The following is an 11,947-nucleotide window of genomic DNA, read 5'->3' on the forward strand; positions in this document are numbered from 1 at the left end:
CTCTGGAAGAGCAGTCAGTGCTCTTAACCTCCGAGTCATCTCTCCAGCCCAGAATTGACTATCTTAAGACTATAGCAGGAGAGTGGCATCCTGCTTACCCTACCCTGGGAAGTCCGCAAAGACTGTTTCCTATTACCCTAACCTATGCAGGGCCTTCCTGCTCCCAAACCAGTCTATAGAGGCGTTCCATCTCCTGTCTGTCTTCCATCTGTCCGTTCTTTGTCTCCATTCTCTCATGTTCTCACATCTACCAGACCAAGCCCCAGCTAATGCTCTCCTCTCTCCCTTCTTATTTCCGGTGATTGCCAGAGAAAAACTACAACAGCCACTCGTGAAGTGTCTGACTTCCCTCCGAGGGTCCTCATACTTCTGCTTCTCCTGCTTGCTTTCTTGTCCCTGTCCACAGCCACTTCCTTGTAAAAGTGAGGACAATCACCATCTCCAAGTTATGGCTCTGCCTGATGCATTCTTTTTTTTTTTTTTTTTTTTTTTCGGAGCTGGGGACCGAACCCAGGGCCTTGTGCTTGCTAGGCAAGCGCTCTACCGCTGAGCTAAATCCCCAACCCCTGCCTGATGCATTCTTATTTTCCCCCTTTAATATTTTTAAAATAATAATTTCTTAAGTGTGTGTGCATGTGTTCCCAGTCCCCTGCGTGTGCTTAGCAAACCTCTGCCCACTTGTCCCTGCTGGGTACTGAGCTCAGCTATGGAGGCCCTGTGGTGCTCTCCAAGGTGTCAGCCCATAGGTGGTGGGAGGAGACTTAGCCTCTACACAATGCCCGTGCCCTGGGAAGAGTCCTTGGTGCCTATTAGTCTAGGAGCTCTCCAAAGCCAGATTTGTCCTTGGGCTCTGGGTCACAGGGATGGAGAAGAATGTGGCACTGAGCAGAAAGTGTGTGTGTGTGTGTGTGTGTGTGTGTGTGTGTGTGTCTGTCTGTCTGTCTGTCTGTCTGTCTGTCTGTTTATGTGAGATACAACACCACTGTGAGCTTACCGACCCACTTCAGAAGATTCTAAGGCACAGAGAAATCTGTAACTTTCCAGGGTGACACAACTGGCCCATGACAGCTGGAATCAGGGCTCACGACACTAAGTAAGGGCTTCCTGGCTGTACCCCAAGGCTCCCTTCTCTGTTCTTTCTATCAGTAGTCAATGCCAAGGGCATGGTAGGGAGTCAGGAGAGAAGAGGGGAGGGGAAAGAAGGCTTGGTATGCAGCTGAAATACATCCTCCCCTGAACTGGATCTGTATGTAGCTCTCCCTGCCTCTGTGGATAAGGTTAACGAAGCCAGCCAGGCAGAATGAACCCCCTGGTGAGATAGAAGGAACAGAGATCCTTCAGGAGGGCTCATACTAGCCCCACACCCATGGAGTTCTGCTTCGGGTCGGCTACTCTGAGTAACCAGGAGGTCTCCTGAGCCTAACTCTTCCATCTGCCTGCATGGTCTTGGGCCTCTCCTTATTCTGTCTCATGTCAAGGCAGAGCATACAGAGACTGTCCACCTTATAGCTCAACCATCAGCCCCAAGGCCTGCAAGGCAGCAGACCTACATTCTAGCCTGGGCAGGGGGTCAGATGCCCAGAACAATTTGTCATCCAACACTAAGAAGTCAAAGTCCTGCTTGCCAGGTGGGCACCAAACTGAGTCACAAACTGGGAGGTCTGGTGGCTAGTTCTCTGCTTGGCATCCTGGAGCCTGGTACAGAGCCAAGGCTGCCTGCTGAGGCAGACACCCTTCCTGGCTGGCATGAGCCTTCCCTACGGTTCCATCATTGTCTGGCCCAGCCACCCCAGTTCTGGCACTGCTGTCTGTTAATTAAAGTTGGCACAGTCAGATGCAGTAGGGGCGAATTCATTACAGGGACATATCATTGCCTTTTTGACTGTGACAGACTAGCACTGTAGGTCTCCAAGGCTCTGATGCTCTTACTAAGCCCAACAGGCCTTCCTGAGCTCCAAGGATTCTTCCTGAGAGTCACAAATCTAAACCTTCCACTGGGTCACTTCTGCTGCTGGAGCCTCTCCGAGGACCATCCCTTGCCTGTGTGTATTCCACTCCAACCCAGCTTTCTTCACTTAGCCCTTGATCTCCAGCCAGGAAATGTGGAGACAGGAATGGGCACCTCAGAGGCAACAACCTGCAGTTCCTGACAGTGGGAAGGTGCTGCCTTCCAAATTCAAAACTCGATGCAATGGTCTAGATTCTCACTCAGGACACGCGACACCCCCGTTCTCCGTCCCTTGCCCTATCCTGTGAGCCAATGCAGGAAGGTTGACTTTTAATCCTAGCCTTTCACTTCATCCCAGAACTCTGGCTGCCAGCGAGTCCTGGGTACCCAACATCGAAACCTCATCTCCCACATACCCACCAGTTTATTCCCACTGTCCCCAGTTTCTGGACTCCGCCCAGTTTCAATAGGTTGCCCACCCAGAACAGGGAACCCCTCTTGATATCCCAGCCCCCTCCCCCACCTCAAGCTGGCCGGACGCGAGGCGAGAGGTTCCCAGGGGCGCAGAACGCGATGGGGAAGCTACCTAAAGTGCCGAGAGAAGCCCTGGTCCTTCCCCATCTGGATCTGCGAGGGCGGTGCGGCAGGTGCGCACCGGGCAGCGGGTGGCGGAGCCCGCGATGACAGAGAGGGCGCCCGCGTTTCCACGCGCCTTTGCTGGGCGAGCGTGCGCCGCCCCTCCCGGCCAGTCTCCGCACCGTGGCCCCATGCCCGCCCATTCTTGGTAGCTCCGCCCCACCCCTCCTCTCTTCTCCCTGCCCGGGGACCCTTCAATTAGCTGGGGCATCCGGAGTAGAGAGATCCGGGTGATTCAAGGCTGTCAAGCTCCTTCCTTCGTCTCTCCACCGTATTCCCTCTCCAAGAGTCTTGTCTGGGATCTCTTGGCCCAGCGCCCTGGTCCCCTTACAATGGCTGCAACACTCTTACAGCCAACAGCCAACACCTTTTTGAAGAACTCCCTTTTGCAGTGCCCCGGAAGGCATTTATTTGCACAGGACTTCCCAGGAGCTGGCCAGTGCTGAAAATGCCAGGGGAAGAGTGAGAAAGGAGAGAGACCTTTGAATACAGTGGCCAGGGCCACAGACAGCACTTCAGAGCAGTGGATGGCTATGCTAGAGTTTATGGATTCTAGGGGAGATGGGAGCACCCCAGGGGTTTTGAGATCTTGGTAACCAAGGGAGGAGGAATTCCAGGAGTCAGCCTGAAAAAGGTAGAGGACGTGAGGAGAGGCTAGGGTGGTTTTGTTTGTCTGTTTTTCAGTACTGGACCTTGAACGAAGGTTTCACACATGCCGCTCAAGTGCTCTACTGCAGGGATACATCCCCATGCCTCTTCTTACTTTGAGAAAGGTTCTCATTAAGTTCTCCAGGCCGGTCTTGAACTCGCTCTAATCCAGGCTAGCTGTGAATTCTCTTTCCCTTTCTCTTTGCCTTCTTCTCCTTCTCCTTCCTCTTCCCCTCCCCCCTTCCCTCCATCTTCCTTCCTTCCCTTCCTCCCTTCCCATAAGGTCTTATATAGCCCAGGAGAGTCTCAAAGTTGCTCTGCAACCAAGGTTAGCCTTGGGGGTCTCCTGCTTCCACTTCCTGGGTACTAGGATTACAAGCATATACCTCCAAGCCTGGCTCTATTCCATTCAGGGAACCAAAGTCAAGCATCTGTCCATGCCAATATGCACACTGCTAATATTCCCAACCCAGACCTTGAAGGCTTGATCCTCCTGCCTCAGCTTCTTGAGTAGATGGGATTATAGGCCTGCTCCACCACGTTTGGCTGAGTGATTACATTTTGAAATACAGAAGTGGGCCAAGGATATAGCTCAGTGGTAGAGCATGTGCCCCCAGCCCCTCCCTTCACTCTCGCCCCCACTGCTCTGTTGTAATCTCTCAGAGCTGTTTTACTCTGGCAGAGGCAGCAGCTGCCGCTGCAGCCTATTCATACCTTGCCCTCCTCAATCTACCCCCATGCCTGCGAGCACAATTCTCATCCTGAGAGCAGCTGACAGCAGGACCACGACTGACCCATGGTGACAGAGACGTTCTCGGTCTTGCTTGCCAGCATCGGCGCCCTAGAACCTGCCACGCCCAAAGGCTATAAAAACCGTCCAATGTGCTGACAAGAGAGACGAGGACAGCATTGGATGAATGCTCACGCTGCAGTCTGGGCATGCCGCTTCCTTCATGGTCAGGCCACCTCAGGCACGGACAAGCCTGAGGGGACAAGGGGGTGGGGGCAGTGGTGGGGGCATTTGGCCAGGTGACTCAAGACAACACAGAGTAGATGCCTCGGGGAACAGGCAATTTGTAGACTTGTCTACAGTGCCTGCCTCGGTGAAGGAACCTTATCAAAGATCATTCAGGAACAATCATTCTCAAACAGAGGCAACTTTGTGCCCACCTCTCCCCCCTGAAGACATTTGGCACAAGCTCAAGACGTCTTTTTGGCTGCCACAAAGTGACAGCTGGGAGAGGGATGTGGTGCTGGCATCTAGTGGGTAGAGGCCAAGGATCCTGCTTCTAAGCAGCCCATGTGCACAGGGTAGCTCCCACACAGAGAAAAGGTAGGACCCCAAAGTTGTACTGGAGAAAGAGAGACCCTCCATATGGGAGACCAACACTACCCGACCACATGCAATACTGGGTATTTCTATATCAGCGCGCGCGCGCGCACACACACACACACACACACACGCACACACACGCACACACACACACCATAGCTGCACCACACACAGGTTTTTGGATCTTTGTGTATGGTGTGCATGTGTGCCTCATGGATGCTTCCATGAGTATGGGCGCATGTGCATGTGAGTGCCGCTAGCCAGCTTGCTCTCGGGACCCAAGGCTGAACGATTAACAAGCGACAGATCTGGGGATCTGAACTCTGGTCCTCATGCTCACGCCAAAAGCACTGGGTCACTGAGACGTTTCCCCGGCCCTCACATGTAAATATTTTTATTTTGGGAGACAAGGTATACGGCTGGTCTCAAACTCACAGAGAGCCACCCGCATCTGCCGTCTGAGTCCTGGGATTAAAGGAATGTGCCATCATCGCTGGTTAATTTTAGTTTACTTATTTGAGAAAGGGTCTCACTATGTAGCTCTGGCTGGCCTGGAATTCCTTACGTAGATCAGGCTAGCCTTAAACTCTCAGAGATCTGCCTGCCTACATTACTATAATTATGATAATTTCTATATATAATATGTACTATATTACTATAATTTATATACTATATTACTATAATATATTGTGATATATATATATATATATATATATATAGTGTTACCCTTGCCTGAGTGTGCATGTGGAGGTCAGAGGTCAACAGATGTCTTCCTTGACTGCCGTCCGCCATATATTCTTTCAAACAGGCTCTCTTACTGAGCCTGGAGTGAACTGATTAGACTAGACCGAATGACCTGTGAGCTCCAGGAATCCTGTCTCCGTCTCCCCAGCACTGGGAACACTGTGCTTTTACATAGGTGCTGGGGAGCCAAAATCAGGTCTTCATGCTTTCATAGCAAGCGCTTTGCCCGCTAAGCTGTCTCTCCCACTCTATCGTGCCATATAAATACTTCTTGTGGGTGGTACAGGGGGTCACACCCAGGTGTGACCACACCCAGGAAAGAACTCTGCTACAGGACTATCTCTGGTTTTTGTCTTTGTTTCTTTACGATAAGCTCTCCTTATGTAGTTCATGCTGGCCCTGTACCCCATTTATAGACTCAAACTTGCAACTCTGACTCTAATGCCTGAGTGTTGGGTTTACTGAAAGTGTGCGCCCCCACCTTTGGCTCCAAGAACTACATCATGGTGTCCCTGAAAGGACCCTATGGAAGGAGTACCTGTGGTCCCACCTTCCGGGCAGAGCTCACTTACAGGGTTTCTTACCCAGACCCCTGTTGGGAGCACATAGATAAAACAGCCCTATTCCTCAGGCAGCCTGTGAAGATCTGTTTACTTGCTCAAGGCTGTACCGTCACTGAAGAGACCCCAAGGTTCCAGCTGGAAATTCCAAATCCCACCACCTCCCCCATGCCAGCGGCTGCATTCTCTACCTATCTCACCCTTTCCTCCCCCGTATGACATCCCCCAAGCCCCGCTGCACTTTCTCTCCCTTCTTGGACGCATCACACTTTCCAAACGGCCTGTCCTGTCCTAATTAGAAAGCCATTTTACCACTTAATCAGATCGAGAGTCCTTGGGGGACAGACCCAAATTAGGTTCCAAGTGGCAGCAAGAAGCACTCTCGTAAAGGAGCAAGGTGCCTTTGTGTACTGTGGCCACAAATTCGGACACATGCAAGGCCTGCGTTGTCCCAGACCGTAGCCACTCCCTGTCTATGTAAACACTTACAGCGTGACTAAGGAAAGCCGGATAAACTGTATGTGTAATGGACAGCGTCTCATGTAGCCCAGGCTGGCCTTCAATTTGCTGTGTGGCCTAGGATAACCTTGTACTTCCGGGCCTTCCACCTCCACTTTCCCTCACGCTGAGATTACAGGCACACGCCACCATCCATGGTTTTGTGCAGTGTTGAGACTTGAAACCAGGGCCTCGAGGTTGTGACTACAAACTTGCAGTCTTCTTGCCTCGGCCTCCCAAGTGCTGGGGCTACTGGTGTGTGATCATGTATATTTATGAAAAATTCAACCACATTAAATAACCACACGTACTAAATGGCTACTGTGGGAGAGGCCTCTGCAGTCACTCCAAACCCTACCCCCCATCTCAGGCCACACTCCTGTGTTCTGAGTGGACTCTCACCTCCATGGGAAGATTACTTATTTATTATTTATTTATAGCCAGGGTCTTGATAAACGACTCAGGAAGGCTTTGAACTTGTGATCTTCCTGCTGTAACCTCCCAAGTAGGTGTGATTTCAGGCGTGGATCTAAAGAAACCTTTATGCACACACACACACACACACACACACACACACACACACACACACACATCTTCTTCATCACCATCATCATCATCTACCATCTTTTGTCTACTCAACCTCTTACTTTAAGCCTTGTCTGTCAGGGCAGTGATTCTCCATTGTCTTTATTCAATGGCAAGCCGAGATACCCCTGTTCTGGCCAGATGCTTGGCCCTGAACTCTCTGGGGTGACTGACCTTCCGGTTCCAGGACATACTTCCGGACCCCACTGAGGCCCAACTTTCTGAGGTATAGATCTGACACCTGCTGAGTCCCTGCCCTGATTGCAAGAGTCTGGGTTAGCAATGGCTTGCCCCTGAACTTGGACTCGGGTCTCAGAATTAGCTTGCTGCCTCCGTGATGCTTTCTTGTCCCTTCGGAGACTTCTCCAAGAAGCTCTGCCCCCAAATCCTCGGCATCCCAAGAGCCCAGCACACAGTGGGGACATTGGCAGCTGGTCAGCTCCGGGGAAGGAGGGAGATGTTCGGAAATTCGGATATGTTGGGATGGTAGTGGTGGGGAGGCGTTGCCTGAAGTCCCCGCTGCCTTGTTACCCTCCCTTCAGAGCCCAGCTGGGCGCCGCCCCCTCCTCCAACAACCTCCCCAATTTTCCTGTCGCATTTGACACCCGCTGGCGACACAGGCTTCCCATTCATCCTCCCGGCAGCGCCCCAGGGAAGCATCGGGCCACGGGGGCATTCGGGAGTGTCCAGGGGTTCCCGCTTTTTTCCAGGGTCTAAATCTAGACCACCTCCTCCCGTTCTGATCCTCAGCTGACAGGGGCCTGTCGGGCGCTTGGGGACGAAAAGCAGAGAGGCAGACGCCGCCGCTGTCCCGAGAGAGGTGGCGGGCGGAGACAGAAGCCCCGCAGCACCGAGATGAAACCGGGAAATCTGAGCGATCCTCCCGCTGAGTCTGGCCTGGAGACAAACGCACCAAGTTCCCTGGGGACAGCCGCGTCCCCCTACAAGCCCAGCCCCTCATGGAACTGGGCAGAACCGAGCTCTGCCTATCTGTCACCTCCCCAGGAAGTCCTCAGCCCCCTGCATCAGCTCCGCGACAAATTCCGCTCTAGAAATAACTTTTTTTTTTCTATCCAAAGCTCTTTTTCTTCTCCTCAGCAAGAGTCAGTCCCCTCACTCACCCCAGGCAGCTCATGGTGGCCTCTTTCGGTGGCCTCCTATGCGTTTCGCTGCAGAGTCGAGATGCTGAGCCCGGGCTGGTGGGGGCGGGGGGCTGGCCAGCCCAGTCCCTGACATTGGCCAGGCCCAGAGGGAGGGGCAGACCGCGGGGTGAATGGCAGCGAGGGGAGGGGGCAGGCTGAGCCCGGAAAGGGGGAGGGTTCGGGCAAGAGCCTGGAGAGAAAGCCAGGCAAGACCCACAAACAGAGTATGAAAAATCCCAGAGGCTGCCTGATCGAAGCTGCGTGCAGAAGGCCCTCAGTGAAGGAGGCCAGGGATAGGGTATTCCTGGCTCACCTGAAGTCGCCATGGCCCCCACAGGAATTTCCTCAAATCCACTTAGAGGGTGAGTTAAAGAGGTGCTACTGCACAGCTAACTGGGTCCAAGAGCCTGTGACAACTATTGATTTGCTCTGTGACCCTCTCAGTACCTCGACTTGACTCTTCGAATGGAGTTAATTAGGTGACTTAGTGTCCTTTAAGGATCTAATAAAGTCCTTGGCACACTGTCACCTCATCAAAATCACCACACCGGGGCTGGTGAGATGGCTCAGTGGTTAAGAGCACTGACTGCTCTTCCAGAGGTCCTGAGTTCAAATCCCAGCAACCACATGGTGGCTCACAACCATCTGTAATGGGATCAGATGCCCTCTTCTGGTGTGTCTGAAGACAGCTACAGTGTATTCATATAAAAATAAAAAAAAATAAATAAATAAATATGTAAAAATCACCACACCACCACCACCACCACCACCACCACCTCCATCATCATCAAACTGATATCCACGAGCCCTAGTGTTGGGACAGGGGAGATGTCTCAGTGGTTAGAGCACTTGCTCAGCGAAGCACGAAGACCCACGTTCCACCCTCAGCACCCCACCACCAACACCAAAGCCATATGCAGTGACTCTCTGTAACTCCCCTGTTGGGATGGCGGGGAGGCAGAAAGGTGCAAACCTAGGGCTCCCTGGGCAGCCAGGCTAAAAGGAGACCTGCAGGTTCAGTGACAGGTGTTAAAAAATACGGTGGAGATGGCTGGGTACGGTGTGTCCGACAACTCTAATTCCAGAACTCAGGGGGCAGAGGCAGGTTGAGCTTTGTGAATTGGAGACCAGCCTGGGTTATACAGCAAGGTCCAGGCCATCTGGAGCTACACAGTTAATACCCTATAAACGCATGTGCACGCGCGCGCGCGCGTGCACACACACACACACACACTAAAAGTAAAAAAAGCCCGATGATGAGGTGGTTCACACCTGTAATTATATCATTTGGGAGGATAGAGCAGGAGAATCTTGAGTTCAAGGCCAGCCTGGGAGACATAAGGAGACTCTATCCAATAATAATGATAGCAATAATAATAATAAATATTATTATTATAAATAATAATGAACACAAATAATAATAAATATTATTATAAACAATAATAAATATTATTATTATAAATAAAAGAAGCATGGGGTTCCAAGAGGCAGAGAGCAGGCACTGCCTGTAGGATTGTGTGGGCGTCCGAACCCACACAGCTGACTCCTCCATATTGTGTCTCAACCCCAGTCACAGTATGGAACTGAGACTGTCTTGGTGTTCTCAGTGACTGCTGCAATTGTGTTTTGGGACAGAGTCAGGGCGCTGTGGCTTTACCTCAAGAAGTGGTCCTTCACAGGCTAGCGTTAGCTGTCCCTCCCATCATCACAAACACAACCGCGGTGACAGGCTCGCCTGCGTTCTACAGCTCAAGAGCGGCCCCTGTGTCCCACCTTGAGTGAAACCCACGGCTCTTCCCATCTTGCCATCCACAGAGGTACCTGAGGTTGTCCAGGACCGGACCCTGGGCCTCACTGGGCAGTACGAGAATGAGGGTCCACACCAGCTCATCGACCCGTTGCTCGGCAGCAAACTGCTTCAGGGCAGCAAACACCTGCTCCTTGGCTGTTGGCTGATCCCCCAAGATGTCATCTACCTGCAAAGAGAGGGTCGCAGGTGAGACCGTGGAGAGTTCTCAGCTCACCTCCGAGGGACGGCTGACACCGGAAACACTTTGCCCACCTGACCTCACTTCCCTCGCCTGCCCTTGAGACGGAGACTTGCTTTTCTTTTCGTTGTTGTGTTTTTGTTTTTGTTTTCTTGTTGTTGTTCTTTGTTTTTGTTTTTGTTTTTTACTCTCTATGTAACAGTCCTGACTGTCCTGGAACTCGATTTGTAGTCCAGGCTGGCCTTGAACTATCAGAGATCTACCTGCCTCTGCCTCCCAAGCACTGAGATTTAAAAGCCTGTGCCACCACTGCCTGGCGTGAGATCTGTCTCTGTTAACTATTAACATCTGCATTTTGTACCCAAAGAGCTAAGGTCACAGAAGCTGGCAGAGAAAGGACTTGTAGAGAAGTCATTTGTGGAAGAGACAGTTCACCCAAGTGCTATGAGTCATAACGTTACCAGATCAGGATCTGCACCCAGGAGCAGCCACTTTTTAAAAAACAAAACAAAAACAAAAACATGTATTTGCATATTTGCGGAGGTCAGAGAACCATTTGCAGGAGTCAGTTCTCTTCTCTCATGTGGGTTCTAGGGATTCAACTCAGGTCATCAGGGCTTTTAGTGAATGCCTTACCCACAGAGCCATCTCACCAGCCCCGGAACAGCCATTCCTACGAATCAAAGGACTTAATAGAAGTGCTTAAACACGTGCCAGGCGCTCACTAATTGCTAGTTACTATTATTATAATACTATGTTGGTGTTCCAGTTGCACAGCACTGTTTGCTAAGGGTTCCCACAGCGTACATTCTGGTTCCATAAAAGCACTACAGAAGGTGTGCCCTGTCATGAGTTCTAACTCTTTCTCTGTCTGAACTTCATTGGCAAGTTCTTTCTCTTTGTGCACATAACTAGCTAATGTTAATAATGGAACATCTATTCAGGGGGGTGTGGGGGCCATCGACACTGGGCGTGCAAATGCACACAATGTTCCTGGAAAATAGCTTGTTAATATTCCTAAAGCGCTCTCTCTCTCTCTCTCTCTCTCTCTCTCTCTCTCTCACACACACACACACACACACACACCCCACTAATTCTTGTTCCTGTTTTGCAGTACTAAGGATGGAATCCAGAGTCTCCTCATGCTAGGCAGTGCCACTAAGCTACGTCCCCAGCCTTCTGTGTGTGTGTGGCATTTACCTGTGTCCATATTCCTATGTGCGCATGTGCAGGTGGGAGCCAGAGGATGCCATGGGTGTCTTCCTCAGTGGCTCTCCACTCTCAATCGTGTCCCCTTTTGGTTTTGAGATGATCTCATTTGGCTTTCCAGGCTGAGCTTGGAACGCCACTGTAGCCCAGGCAGGCCTTCAACTTGTCATCCTCCTGCCTCAGCCTTCGGAGTAGCTGAGATAACAGGCCTGAGCAGTCGGGTCTCAAACTCAAACCTAGTATCCTCCTGCCTCTACCTCCCAAGTGCTTGGCTAGCAGGCACACATCACTGCAGCTAACTGAAGCCCATTCTTCCATTCAGTGACCTGCTATCTGTGAGTTCATCAGCTCCTGACAAGACAAGTGCATGATGGCTTGTGAGTGGCATTACATTTTTACTGCATGTGTGCATGTGTGTGTGTGTGCATGCATGTGCCACAACAACATGGGGAGATCAGAGGACAACTTTTGGGAGCTGGTTCTTGTCTACTGTGGGTTCCAGTTTAGGCCATCAGGACTTCACAGCAAGGATGCCTCTTCTCCTGAGCCATTTTGCTGTTTCTGCTACCGAACCTTGGAATTGACTGCTTTCCTTCTTTAATTTTTTAAAGAGCTATTTATTTATGTACAAGGATGTTTTGTCTTGTCTGTATGTA

The 11,947-nt window shown here is 51.3% G+C and overlaps 1 protein-coding gene across 2 annotated transcripts in view; it reads right to left on the reverse strand.

Annotated features, from left to right (window-relative positions):
• Positions 1 to 8,136, reverse strand: part of Grid2ip (Grid2 interacting protein) — a 29,016-nt gene extending 20,880 nt beyond the window's left edge. Inside the window, exon 1 of one of the 2 annotated variants that reach the window (XM_032887068.1) lies at positions 8,074 to 8,136. In XM_032887068.1, coding sequence (XP_032742959.1) covers positions 8,074 to 8,087 — 14 coding nt within the window. In that variant the 5' untranslated portion in view covers positions 8,088 to 8,136. Of the gene's footprint in view, positions 1 to 2,534; positions 2,596 to 8,073 lie in introns of those variants that run through there. The other variant, XM_032887066.1, reaches the window with a different exon arrangement.
• Positions 8,137 to 11,947: the final 3,811 nt, after the last annotated feature.

The sequence above is a fragment of the Rattus rattus genome, chromosome 16 (assembly GCF_011064425.1).
Source record: "Rattus rattus isolate New Zealand chromosome 16, Rrattus_CSIRO_v1, whole genome shotgun sequence".
Taxonomy (NCBI): Eukaryota; Metazoa; Chordata; class Mammalia; order Rodentia; family Muridae; genus Rattus; species Rattus rattus.